Source organism: Thamnophis elegans, chromosome 16 (genome assembly GCF_009769535.1).
Source record: "Thamnophis elegans isolate rThaEle1 chromosome 16, rThaEle1.pri, whole genome shotgun sequence".
NCBI lineage: Eukaryota > Metazoa > Chordata > Lepidosauria > Squamata > Colubridae > Thamnophis > Thamnophis elegans.
Genome location: NC_045556.1, coordinates 39,170,490 through 39,183,790, shown reverse-complemented (window position 1 = coordinate 39,183,790; position 13,301 = coordinate 39,170,490). Strand labels below are relative to the sequence as shown.

At 47.0% G+C, this 13,301-nt stretch overlaps 1 protein-coding gene and 1 long non-coding RNA gene across 3 annotated transcripts in view; one reads left to right on the top strand and one right to left on the bottom strand.

Moving 5' to 3' along the window:
* ASS1 (argininosuccinate synthase 1) overlaps positions 1 to 10,867 on the bottom strand; it is a 43,072-nt gene extending 32,205 nt beyond the window's left edge. The window contains exons 1-5 of one of the 2 annotated variants that reach the window (XM_032233464.1): positions 10,618 to 10,867; positions 7,508 to 7,621; positions 5,980 to 6,048; positions 5,219 to 5,407; positions 2,419 to 2,475 (exon numbers count right to left, since the gene is read on the bottom strand). In XM_032233464.1, coding sequence (XP_032089355.1) covers positions 2,419 to 2,475; positions 5,219 to 5,407; positions 5,980 to 6,048; positions 7,508 to 7,615 — 423 coding nt within the window. In that variant the 5' untranslated portion in view covers positions 7,616 to 7,621; positions 10,618 to 10,867. Of the gene's footprint in view, positions 1 to 2,418; positions 2,476 to 5,218; positions 5,408 to 5,979; positions 6,049 to 7,507; positions 7,622 to 9,577; positions 9,897 to 10,617 lie in introns of those variants that run through there. The other variant, XM_032233463.1, reaches the window with a different exon arrangement.
* On the top strand, positions 9,998 to 12,464 carry LOC116519546. Its single transcript, XR_004256657.1, has 2 exons — positions 9,998 to 10,101; positions 12,092 to 12,464. It is a non-coding gene; the product is annotated as an uncharacterized LOC116519546 (long non-coding RNA).
* The last annotated feature ends 837 nt before the right edge of the window (positions 12,465 to 13,301 follow it).

The window sequence follows — 13,301 nt, the reverse complement described above, 5'->3', positions numbered from 1 at the left end:
GAAGTCAGGCAAAGAAGGAAGGAAGGAGGAAGGGAAGAAAGAAGGAAATAAGGAAGGAAGGATTGAAACATGAAGTCAGGCAAAGAAGGAAGGAAGGAGGGAAGAAAGAAGGAAGGAAAAAGGGAAGGAGGGAGGGAGGGAGGAAAGAAGGAAGGAAGGATTGAAAGTTGAAATCAGGCAAAAAGGAAGGAAGGAGGGAGGGAAGAAAGAAAGAAAGAAAGAAAGAAGGGAGGAAGGAAAGAAGGAAGGAAGGAGGGAGGGAGGGAAGAAAGAAGGAAGGATTGAGAGTTGAAGTCAGGCAAAAAGGAAGGAAGGAGGGAGGGAAGAAAGAAGGAGGGAAGGAAGGAAAGAAGGAAGGAAGGAGGGAGGGAGGGAGGGAGGGAGGGAAGAAAGAAGGAAGGAAAGAAGGAAGGATTGAAAGATGAGTTCAGGCAAAAGAAGGAAGGAAGGAAGGAAGGAGGGAGGGAGGATGGAAAGTATAGATTGTAGTGACTTGGTTTTATTCGGGTGTATTAATTATAGTATCATTGTGAATCCATAATGGGCAGCGGATGAGCTGAAGGGTAACAGATTGAGAGAGAGATTTCCTTACCAGGTTCCTCAAAAACCTTCAACAACGGCAGAACTTCTTATGCAGGGGAAAAACGCTTCCAAATATGAAAATTTAGAGACAGGGCAGCCCTTTGTCCAGAACGGCATAGGGACTCCTGCTCGAGCAGGGGGGGTCAGACTAGAAGACCTCCAAGGTCCCTCCCAACTCTATCATTCTATTCCAAGATGTTCAGAGATGGATCTGGTTAAAGCGTCCAGCAGAGTCAAACACAGGAAATGCTTGTATGACCTTTTGCATGTGGTCATAAAATGCTCCCCATTTCTTTGGATGTCATAAAATGTTTTATACAATTTGCAAAATGTCGATTCCTCCGGTCCCAGATTTTTGGGCGCATTCTGTAAGTTACACATTCTGAAGTCCCTTAGCTCAGAAAGTTTTGCCCTGCGCTGCACTGTTTCGACAGGTTAAAGGTTACAGGCGCAAGAGTTTTAGGAACACGTAGCTTAATTAATTCACATTTATATTATATTTCTTTGCATGTTCCGCCTCGTTCTACATCGTCTTCCTAAGCTGCAGTGATTGGAGTGGGACCGAAGCAAAAATCTCAAATGGAGGATAAAACCTCGTCCAGTTCCATCCAAGGAATTAAAAATAATTTGATCTGAATCCATTTTTTTTAAAGAATAATTTCAAAAATAGCAACTGCTAGCTAACGAACGATCAAAAGACATTCTAACTTTTACTTAAGTCACTGAGGTTTTAATTGACCCTCTCTAGGACAATTAAAGGGTTCAGTTTCCACTGGATTTTGCCCTGAGCAGGATGGAAAAAAACTTTGCAAAAGGTTTAGAATCACCTTTGTTTCCTGCGGAGAGATTAAAGTGGGGATTTAAAGGCCTGCGGTGGCTTCTCGCTTTGAAATGCTCCCTACTTCATCCAAACACCAATTCCAGAAAAGGAAGAATAAACTTTTAAATCCGAGTGGGGGTACGTGGTGCGTAACCTAGGAGTACTCATCTCTAATGACCTAAGTGCCAAAGCAACAGCATCACCAAAAAGGCATTAAGAATCGTTAACCAAATTTTGTGAAGCTTCTTCTCTGGTAAGATTGAATTGTTAACTAAGGCACATGAAACCTTTGCCAGACCAATCCTTGAATACAGCTCGTCCGTCTGGAATCCGCACTGCATATCGGACATTAATACAATTGAGCGAGTCCAGAGGGATTTCACGAGAAGAGTCCTCCACTCCTCTGCTCACAACAGAATCCCTTACGCCACCAGGCTCGAAATTTTGGGCTTGGATAACTTAGAACTACGTCGCCTTCGGTCTGACCTGAGCGTAGTACATAAAGTTATCCACTACAATGTCCTACCTGTCAATGACTCCTTCAGCTTCAACCACAGTAACACACGGGCAAACAATAGATACAAACTCAAGGTAAACTCAATTGCAGAAAATACGACTTCAACCACATTGTGGTCAATGCCTGGAATGCTCTACCTGACTCCGTTGTTACATCCTCACTCCCCCCCAAGCTTCAACCTCAAACTGCCTACTGTGGACCTCACCCCATTCCTAAGAGGTCCGTAAAGGGGGCGTGCATAAGCGCACCAGCGTGCCTTCCATCCCTGTCCTGCTGTCCCCATTGATTCATACTCATTTCCTGTGTTCATGTCCTTGTCCATACTTATACCTGCTGTCTTGCACACGTTTGGCAAACTAAATAAATAAAATAAATAAATAAGCCCCAGGGCCGGTTGCAGCCGCCTCAAAGCTGCCAGTGGGAGGGGGGGAAGTTTGGTGTGACCGAAGGGGACTGAATGAAACATGGCATGTCGGGTAGCACAAAAAACCAACCTTACCTTGATGTGAGGAGAGAGCGCATAGTAGGTGAGCTCAAACCGAATCTGATCGTTGCCCTAAAAGGGAGAAGATGGTAAAAGGATATTCAGCAAAATTTCACATCGCTTTTGCCAAACGGAAATGGTTCATGATTGCTTTAGTTGGAAACCTGTCAGTTATTTTTATTTCCCCTGCTGGAATCACCTGGTTGTGTTGTGGCCCATGCCAGTGGCCAGTGGAGCTGGCAGCAGAGGTTCGGCCAGTGGGGGGGGTTGGGGAGGAACCTGGGCCAGTCCTGGAGTCTGGGGAAGGTTCAGATGAGGGCTCTGTGTCGGAGGCAGAGGGGGGGCCAGGGCCATCTGACAGGTATCAGCTGCCTTCAGAGTCAGACAGCAGTGAGGCAGAAGAACAGCTGGAGCCTGTTCCCAGTGTGCGCATGTGCAGAGTGGCCAGACGAAGGGAACAGCTAAAGAACAGGGGTCGACCTGGGAGTAAGGCCACAGGTGGACGATGAATGGCCCCTCCCAGAGGAAATAAAAGGGGAGCGAAAGGGGAGTGGAGTTTGCAGGAGACCATTAGTTCACTTCGTTGTCTGGCGACAACATGTATGCCCACAGAGAGGGCTCCACATGCCACCTCTGGCAGGCGTGCCATAGGTTCGCCATCACGGCCGAGGGTCTCAACAACATTTGTGTAGGGTGGTGATCAGAACTAGACGTGGTTTAAGAGACCCTCCTCTCTTCCCTGAGATCTGTTGAGGGAGCAAGCGAGATGATCGTGGCTTGCGGGAACCTCCAAAAGGCAGCGACAGAAGGTTCTGGAGTCAACATCTCAGCAACCCAACTTCCCTCTGCCATCTGCTTCTCAGTCACGGAGCCTCACACAGATGGTGCCCAGAGCATTTCAGAAATTGGCAGTGCGGATCAGGGACCAGGAAGCTTTGGGGTCTCAGATTACGGGGAGGGGGGGTGGCTGCCTCTCAAGCCATTTGCCTGCAAGCCAAAAGCTTCCTTGGACGGGAAAACGTTTCAAAGGGCTTGCAGCTTTCGGAAGAGTTCGGTCCTGGGAAACCGAGAGGCGAGAAAGTTTCTTCGAAGGCGAAAGGGGGATTTTAGTACGTTTAAGGCCACGCCAAGCGGAGTTGGATCCAACTCCGTGTGGCCTTAAATGTGCTGCAATTTGCCTTTTGCTTCTAGGAAACATTGAGAAACTCTGAACTCGAGCTGAGTTGAATTCAACTAGAACTAACCTCAACTAGAGTCAATGTTTTTGGCTTGACTAGACCAGTGTTTCTCAACCTTGGCAACTTGAAGATGTCCGGACTTCAACTCCCAGAATTCCCCAGCCAGCATTCGCTGGCTGGGGAATTCTGGGAGTTGAAGTCCGGACATCTTCAAGTTGCCAAGGTTGAGAAACACTGGACTAGACTGTATCTTAACACTTAACATGAATTAAACTGATGCTGACCAGAATCACTTGATAATTTCTCTCTATATAAAAACCACCTGTGAGTGGGTTGATTTGAGAGAGAGGGAGAGGGAGAGGGAGAGGGAGAGGGAGAGGGAGGGAGGGGGAGAGAGAGAGAGAGAGAGAGAGAGAGAGAGAGAGAGAGAGAGAGAGAGAGAGAGAGAATGAGAGAATTTCATGCCTAAAGTGGGATTAGAACTCTCAATCTCTTGCTATCAATTCAGGACGTTGGGGTAAAAATAAATAAACAAAGAGAATCTTTTACCAAACTCCCCCCAGAGTTCCCAAATCCTCACATTGCAACTGTACAGGAGCAAAATCAGCTCTTTTCTTTTTAGAAAACCTGATTCTGCCATCTTTCTCCTGTCCCTTCTGGGCTCTTTCCGTTCAGCTAAAAAGAAGCAAAATTTGGAAAGACGAAGCAGAGCAAAAGGAATCTTGATTAAAAGCAAGTCTTTGCTGCCCTCTTGTGGACGAATGTGGGACATACACTTTTTAAAAACACCACAATCCTGCGTAAATTTACTGTTATTCCAACAGCAGGAATAACGATTTGCAACGGCCAGATTTGTTTTTAATTAGAATTTTAGAATCAGATTAAAAACAATTCCAGGAAAAATAATACTAGAAAAAGAAAATAGGGAAAGAAAAAAAATATAGAATCACCACTTCTGCGCTCCATTGAGAACTTAAACATTTGTTGCTAAATAGGAATTTGTGACATTCAAAGCAACTAAACCCAATTTTTGCCTGTGCACTTAAGCTTGTCAGCTACTCCAGGAAAATTCTGTCCAGCTAAACTGAGTTTGGGTAATTTTTAACAAGCGCTATCTAGATACACGAGGTCTTATTTTTCTTTGAATTATTCAGAATTACTCAGAGGGACAAAACCCAACAAGATCACTTCCCAAGACCTTGGCTAAGTTTGCTCAAGCCAGAAACCCAAATATGTCTTTTCATGCTTCCTAGAAGCATAGACAGACCTTCTGCCCTCGGGACGGATCCCGGCATGTTTTTGTCACGAATTGAAGTAAAGTCCACGGAGAAGATTAACAGGGGAGCAATTGAAAAGATCACCAACGAAGGGGAATATTTTGTAGCTCAGGGTTGAAACGAGGAGCCCTCGGTGCTCTCTGAGGTTGGTGGCTTTCTTGCAGACATTTCATTACCCAGCTAGGCAACCATCATCAGTGCTACGTAGATCTCACGTTCATTCTCCTTCTTCTCTTTCTCCTCCTTACATCCCACTCCCTTCTAGCACTGATGATGTTACCTAGTTGGGCCATGAAACGTCTGGGAGAAAACAAGCGAGCCCAGAGAGCACCCAGGAGCATCACTATGGCTCATGCCCACCTTGCCTGTAGCTCCGTGAGAAACGAACTGGGCCTCCTCCCTCAAGGCGATTTCCATCTGCTTCTGGGCGATGCACGGCCGGGCCAAAGAGGTGCCCAGGAGATACCGGTCTTCGTAGAGAGCCCCGGCTTGGACAGCTGGCCAAATAAACTCCTCTACAAACTCCCTGCGGAGGTCTTCAATGTAAACCTGAAAGGCAGATTATAATAATAGGGCTGGAAGGGACCTTGGAGGCCGTCTAGTCCAACCCTCTCCCATTCCAGTCAAATGCTTCTCCAGCCTCCCCTGATGAAGCACCCCACAACTTCTGGAAGGAGGATTGGTGTCCATGTATGCGTCAAGGTAAAGGTTCCCCTCGCACGTATGTGCTAGTTGCTCCTGACTCTAGAGGGCAGTGGTGCTCATCTCTGTTTCAAACCCGAAGAGCCAGCGCTGTCCAAAGACGTCTCTGGGGTCATGTGGCCGGCATGACTCAACTCCCGAAGACGCACGGAAGGCTGTTCCCTTCCCACCAAAGGTGGTTCCTATTTTCCTACCTGCATTTTTTACCTGCTTTTGACAAGCTGGGACAAGTAATGGGAGCTCACTCCATGACGCAGTAATAGGGATTTGAACTGCCAAACTGCTGACCTTTCTGATTGACAAGCTCAGCATCTTAGCCACTGAGCCACCGCGTCCCTATATGTATGATTTAACTATTATTAACCATTATTCTTTCAGCAAACCAAGTCAAAACGTAGCAGGCAAAACTAATCACTCACTTTCTTGGCACCCAAAGAAAGAGCTTTCGTTCTCGCCTTCTCAAAGTCTTCATCTTGTCCAATGTTGGCCTGGAAAATATTTAAGGGGGGGTGGGGGGAATAGAAAATACCTTCTAGATTAAGGAAATCTGTTTTTTTTAAAATGTTTTTAAGGGAGCAAAGGCACCAAGTCCTTAATTGTATAAAGGGGTCTTGTTATCCCTAATCTGGGGGTATCTTAGCATACTCTGGAAAAGGGGTCTGCTAAATCCTGGAAGGGCAGACCCATTTCCCATCTCCAAGGGGTAAAAATTAAGGGAAGGAGAAGAGCGAAGAGGAGGAAGGGAAGGGGAGGGAGAGGAATAGCAAGAGGAAGAAAGGAGGAAGGAAGGAAGTAAAAAGAGGGAGGAAAGGAAGAAGATGGGAATGAGAGAAGAGAGGGAGGGAGGAAAAATGAACTGTAGATGGGAGAGAGGGATGAAGGAAAGAAGGAAGAAAGGTGGAAGGAAGGAAGAAAGGAAGGAAGGAAGTAAAAAGAGGGAGGAAAGGAGGAAAGGAGGAAAGGAAGAAGGTGGAGATGGGAGAGAGGGAGGAAGGAAGGAAGAAGTTGGGAATGAGAAATGGAAGGAAGGAAGGGAGGGAGGGAGGAGAAAAGGGAGATGGGAGGGAGGGATGCCCGGCTCTTCCTATAAGCCTCCTCCCTCCAGCGTTCTCTGCAGGTCCTAAGGGGAAAATACTGTCTTCCCTGGAAGGGCACCCAGAGGCCATCTAGCCCCACTCTTTTTTTAAGACGCCAACCCTCCTGGCCTCCTCTGGAGCCCTTCCCTGGCTGAGGGAGACCGCCTGAGGGCCTCCAGCTGCAGGGGAGGAAGTGGGAGGGAGTTTGTCCTTCGGGGCCAATAAAAAGAAGCCCAAATAAGAAAGAAGAAGGGGCAGGCAGAAGTCCAAAGGGCTCAGGTTCTCTCTTGACTAAGGACTCATCATAAGGCGGCCTGGACTTTGTCTTGGTAAATAAGGGGAGTTTTTTTAATGATTCTTCATTGTTGGAATTCTTTTGGAACTTTGTGGCTTCCCACATTTTCTAATTCCCGATATGTATTCTCAGATCCTGAATTCGGGTGTTCATTTAAAAGGTCCCAAGCCTTTAAAATGAAATTTATATTTAATTCAGGACGACTCTAGCAGCTGGGTTGGAAGTCAAATCCCATCCTTCCCAGCCCTGCTGTTGGCGAGTGAGGGGCCAGCCGATCCCGTTTGACCCCTGAAAGGGAAGGCTGAAGTTGAGACCCCGGCTTCCGGTTTGTGGCGGATGGTCCTCCTCTTACCCGCTCAGGAGACGAGTTGAATTACACCGGTTGAATTTCTACCTGAAAACTTTCAAAAGTCAAGCCACTGCCCTCATTCTTACACTTGGCAACTTTTAAGATGGGTGGACTTCAACTCCCAGAAGGCCCCATCCAGCATGCTGGAGAATTCTGGGAGTTGAAGTCCACCCGTCTTAAAGTTGCCAAGTTTGAAAAACTTAAGAGTCCTTGAAAAGTTGTCTCACCAGGTAAGCGATGACATCATAACCTTGTTCTCTCAGCCAAACCAGGATGCAGGAGGTATCCAAGCCACCACTGTAGGCCAGAACCACAAGGCCTCTGGGCTGAGACATGGGAGCCTGTAAGATAGTCATCATCATCATCATCATCCTCGACTGAGCTTATATCCCACCCGAAGGACAATTCAAGGAAATGCCCCCACTGAGATTAACAAGCAGACTCTGGGCACCTTCAAAAGTCTCCCAAACCCAAATGCTTTTTTCCTAGGCTAAAAAAAAAAAAGAGCTGACAGAACTGGATTTGCTTAACGACCTCGTGATTCACTTAACGACCAGAATGTTAGAAGGGACCTTGGAGGTCTTCTAGTCCAACCCCCTGCTCAAGCAGGAGACCCCATACCATTCCGGACAGCTGTCTGTCCAGTCTCTTCTTTAAAAGCCTCCAGTGATGGAGACAAAGCAGTCCCACGGATTGATTCTTCTCCCTGTCAGGAAATCCCTCCTTAGTTCTAGGTTGCTTCTCTCCTTGGTTAATTTCCCTCCATTGCTTCTTGTCCCATGACCCGACAAATGCGCGAATGACAAAAGCGTGCCGACAAAACCGCGGCGCTAAAATCGCGATGTCAAAAGCGCGCCGACAGAAGCGCGATTTAAGTTAAAGTAAGGTTTAGGGTTAGATTTAGGGTTAGGTTTAGTGTTATTTTTAGGGTTAGGTTACAGCGTGCTTCTGTCGGGGCGCTGTTGTCGGCGCGCTTCAGCGCTCATTCGTTGGCGCGGTTTTGTCGGCGCGGTTTTGTCACCGCGGTTGACCCTCTCTTCTCTCGGACAGCTCCTCAAATGTTGGAAGGCTGCTATCATGTCACCCCTAACAGAATAACAAGAGTTGGAAGGGACCTTGGAGGTCTTCTAGTCCAACCTTCTGCTCAAGCAGGAGACCCTACCCCATCCTGGTCAAATGGTTGCCCAGTCTATTTTTGAAAACCTCCAGGGGTGGAGCACCCACAACATCTGGAGGGAAGCTGTTCCACTGATCGATGGTTCTAACTCTCAGGACATTTCTCCTTAGTTCTAGGTTGCTTGAGAAATTCCCATCCGTTGCTTCTGTCCTGCCTTCAGGGGCTTAAACGGATTTGATAGAATCGATTGAAGAGATGGACTATAATATATACAGCCAACCCAATTCAGGGTGGGAAAAGAAGTTGTCTTATTTTTCCCATAGAAGTTTTTTCAATAATAGGAGGTCCACCTTGGCACAGAGCAGAGCTGGCAGAGCTGGGGCACCATTGGCACCGTCCAAAGTAAAGATTTGTCCACTGGCTCCTTTAAACAGCCCCAGTTCGTACTTTCAGTTCCTTTATACAAAAGAGCAATTTATTTATTTATTCCGGGCATGATGCTGGCTGCGAATCTCCTGTTTAAAACTCGGGGCACAGAGAATTTTCTGCTTTTCCTTTTGTTCTGCCATTTTACATCTCTTTCAAATCACCCCAAAATTATTTGTATTATTTATATTTATTCAACAAGTGCAGGAAAGGAGAAAGAAAAGAGAAGGAAAAGGAATAAGTAAGCCGGTGGGAAACAAAATAAGAGGAAGAAGGGGGGAAAGATACAAATTGAAACTCAAAGAGGGAAAACTATTGCAAAGTGAGGAAGAGCAAAGAAAAAGAAAGAAAGAAAGAGAAATAAAGAAGAACAAGGAAGAAAAACTGAAAAAGAGGAACAAACGTACAAAGAAATGGATTCTGATATTCTTCACAATTATATTTTAATCTCTCTCTTTCTAAAGTTACATCAAAATACTCTTCTTTTTCTAATCTATCTTATCTCATAAAAGATATAAAGTCAGTTTCGGACCTTCTTTTCATCCGTCCTGCATGTATTTATATTTTACACTCTATTTGTAGTGCGGCTTCCTTCTTCTCATCCACTCCTTTTTCATCCTCAACCTGCTAAATCAGACATTCCTTCTATCTCCCGAATCCTCTTTAACTCTTCCAAACTTCTTTAGAAGGTTTTGCAAATCTTCAAAACTTTCTTAAAAGTTTCCCCCCCCCCCTTTCTTGCAATGTCACTTACCGTTGTCGCCTGCACAAAAAACCAAAAATTCAGCTGCAGATTCACCCCAGGGGTTCTCCCCACCAAATCTCGGTGCTTCGAGCCATCCCGGAATATATACCCCTCCCCAATTATTGAAGGAGGAGGAGCCAGGAAAGGCACAGTCCAACCTCACCCCTTCCTCTGGTCTTCTAGAGTCATCACCCGGGCTGGTTTTCAGTTATTCAAACCTCGCCAATAGTTTTGGGGCCAAATTAAGCCAGTTGAACCACCGCCAAGGGGAGGGGGAGGGGGGTTGAAAAACCCCTGCCCTAGTTATTGTTTTAACTCTTGCACCATCAGGTGGAGAGAAGAATTTGGCTGGCCTTTTGACGGATTTACGACTCGTGACCCGTCAGGAAGCGATAAGGTGTCATTGCAACAGATGGGTCACCTGCCTGGAGGTACAAGGGTCTCAGCACTCGGACAGCCTCTTTTTTTCCAGACCCCTCTGACCTCGGTCCATATTCCAAGTTTTCCTGCTGGAATTTCTGCACCGTCAGATCGTAAGTAGGTTCCCAACTGGAATATCTGATGCTTCCAGAAAAGGTTTTAGCCAGAACTGAGCCATTTGTTTACTGTTGTTCTGCCCCCCCCCCCCCAAGGGGAGCTGGCAGCAGATTCGGAGAGTGAGGAGGGTTGGGGAGGAAGATGGGCCAGTCCTGGAGTCCGGGGGAGGCTCGGATGATGAGGGCTCGGATGAATGGGTGGAAACTAAGCAAGGAGAGAAGCAACTTAGAACTAGGGAGGAATTTCCTGACAGTGAGAACAATTGATCAGTGGGACAGAAATTGCCCCCAAGAAGTTACGGGTGCTCCAACACTGGAAGTTATTAAGAAGAGGTTGGACGGCCATTTGCCTGGAACGGTGTAAGGTTGGACTAGAAGACCTCCAGGGTCCCTTCCAACTCTATTAAAGTTGCAAAGTTGTTATTCTGTCTTCTTCCATCTTTTCGTCTTCTCCGTTTTGAAAAGCGTCCATCCCAAGGGTCGGCTCTGTGCCCCTGTAAGTCCTTGACTTACCACCCCAACGGAGAGCAGGATTTCACCCTTTGCGAAAGGACGCCGCCACTAAGCAAGTCATCATGGTGAAACCGCACCCAATTTTACAACAACGTTCAGTCCGGTTGTTGAGCAAACCACGCGGATCCCTCATGGATTTGGCTTGTCGGAAGCTGGCTGCGAAGTGGCAGATTGAGATTCAGGGGATCCCAAGATCAATCATGGTCAATGCAAGCTGGTTGCCGAGGGGTCAAATATCCAAGTGACACACACGGGGCGGGGGGGGGCGGGGGGTGGCAGTGTGGCTCAATACATTTTCCAGTTCTCTGCTTTTAACCTGTTAGTAGTACCCACATCAGCCACTGGAGGGCAGCCTCTGGTACATCCCAGAGCAGTGTTTCTCAATCTTGGCCACTGTATGGACTTCAACTTCCAGAATTCCTAGCTGGGGAAATCTGGGGGGGGGGGGGGGGGGGAATTGAAGTCCACACATCTTAAGACATGCCCGAGTGGGGGATTTGGGGAGTTGAAGTCCACATGCCTTAAAAGTGTGTCGGTTGAGGAATTTTGGGAATTGAAGTTTACCCCGTCTTGAAATCTGACCCCTGGGGAATTCTGGGAGTTGGGAGTTGCCAAGTTGAGAAACGCTGCCCTAGAGATGCCCTACCTTGACCTATTTTACCAATGGACCCGGCAATTACATGTCAGCCAACAGGTGGCATCATTTCCTAAATTATTATAAACTTTCCCTATTTTACTCAGAGGGATGCAGTACCCAGCTGAGCCACGAGGGGGCAGCATGTGCTTGATATATTTGCTATATACTCCAACAGGGGCCTTTCATTCTTGTTAGCCATTTGGAGATGTGAATTAAAGCTTTTTTTTTTTTAACTTTCACTTTCATTTTTAGGGAACACCCCCCCCCCCCAAAAAAGACAGACACCTTAACATCTACACCATGTGTAACAACGGGACGTTCCAGTCCGAATCGTAAATCAAGAACTTGGTTTAATAATCAGGGTGTTATTTGTTCAGGAGGAAGGAAAGATGGAAAGGGGAATGAAAGTGGAATGGAAAAAGAAAGGGAGGGAGGGAGGGAGGATGGAAGGGGAGAGAGGAGGAAAGAAGGAAAGAGGGAGGCGGAAAGGAAAGGGAAGGAGAAAAGCGAAAGAAGGGGAGGGAGGGTGGCGGGAGGGAGGAAAGGTGGAAAGGGGAAGGAATGAAAATGGAACGGAGAAAGGGAGGGAAGGAAAGAAATATAAAATGAATGAATGATGCAAACTAAGATAGAATCAATCAGGGTGTTATTTTTTCATTGGGACCCTAAAGGTAGAACATTTTTTCAAAAAAATAAAAAATAAACCGCTAGGAAGGCCTATGTGACTATGGAAAGGGTCCAAGTTCTCTTCTGCCGAGTTTCCCAGGGGTTCAAAAAAAGGAAAAGAATGAAGAAATAATGTTCCTTTTTCCTTTTGTTTTTTTTTTTAATATGCAGGCATGGAAGTTTGGTGGAATCGGAGTTTCGGAGCGTTGAAGCTTTTGAAAAGCAAGGCGAGGATGTGTGACCTCCCACCCCTCCCTCCCTCCCACCCTCCCAAGTGAAGCATCACAGGACAATTGTGATGGACAAAACAACAACAACAATAACAGCAAAAAAGACAGAGGGAGACCTTGGAGAAAAAGGGGAGGGGCGGAATTTAACCCCCTTCAGCTACCTTGTGTGCGTGATTAACAGATTCGGGCCTTAAAATTTCTCCCGTGGAAGTGGGGGGGGGAAAGACCCCACCCCATTGTCAGCATTTGATCCTTCGGCCAAAGAGCCCCGTTCCAAAAGCGTCAAATAAAGAGGCAGCGGTCGCAAAGAGAAACACCCGCCATTTGTTACACACACACACACACACACACACACACAAAGGCAAATCATGTCCAAAGGAGACGGGAGGAGGCGTCTTTTGTGCATCGCTCGGAACACAAAAAGGGGCTTTGTACATGCAGACCTGGCAGCCCCCCCTGCCCCCCCCACCCCACCCCGAGGGAGCGATGCAAATTGCAGCAAACCCAGAGGAAGATATGCAGAAAATGAGTTTTCAAAGGGGTTTGGATTCATTTTTTGTGTTGGTTGGTTTGTTTTGCTTAAGCCCTCGCCCCCCCCCCCCTGAACTCCCTGCCCCCCCTGGCTTTCCACTCTGATTTAATCTCCAGCCTCTTCCATCCCCCCCAGGGAAGAAATGCGGAATCTCAGGTCCATCCCAGACAAAACGCAAAGGGGGAAAACGTGTGCGAGAACCATCTCTGTCCCGTGAAGGGTCCTCTGGCTCGGCCCTTCCTTTGTCTGTCTCTCCTTTTCTCAAAAGAACTAAAACAAAAATGATAATCAAAGCAGCCGATGGGGGCGATTCCAAGCAGAAAAAGGGATTCTCAGGCTGAGGTTGGGCTTGGAAGGCGCCCCCTTGCTCGCGAGGAACGGAAGAGTAACGTCGGAGGAAGGTCTCCTCGGAGGAGGCAGCTTGATGTCACTGGAAGAAGGGCTTCCCGGTGTGCCTGGAAAGGAGGAGGGAAAAGGGAAAAGGAAAGGAGAAAGGAAAGGAAAGAAGATGAAAAAGCCGAAGCTCCTTGGTTTGATGGAAGTTACAATTTTGTAGGTTTATAGAATTCATGTCCTGCCTTTCGAGTCTTTTTTAGAAATGTGTTGTACCATTTTAATC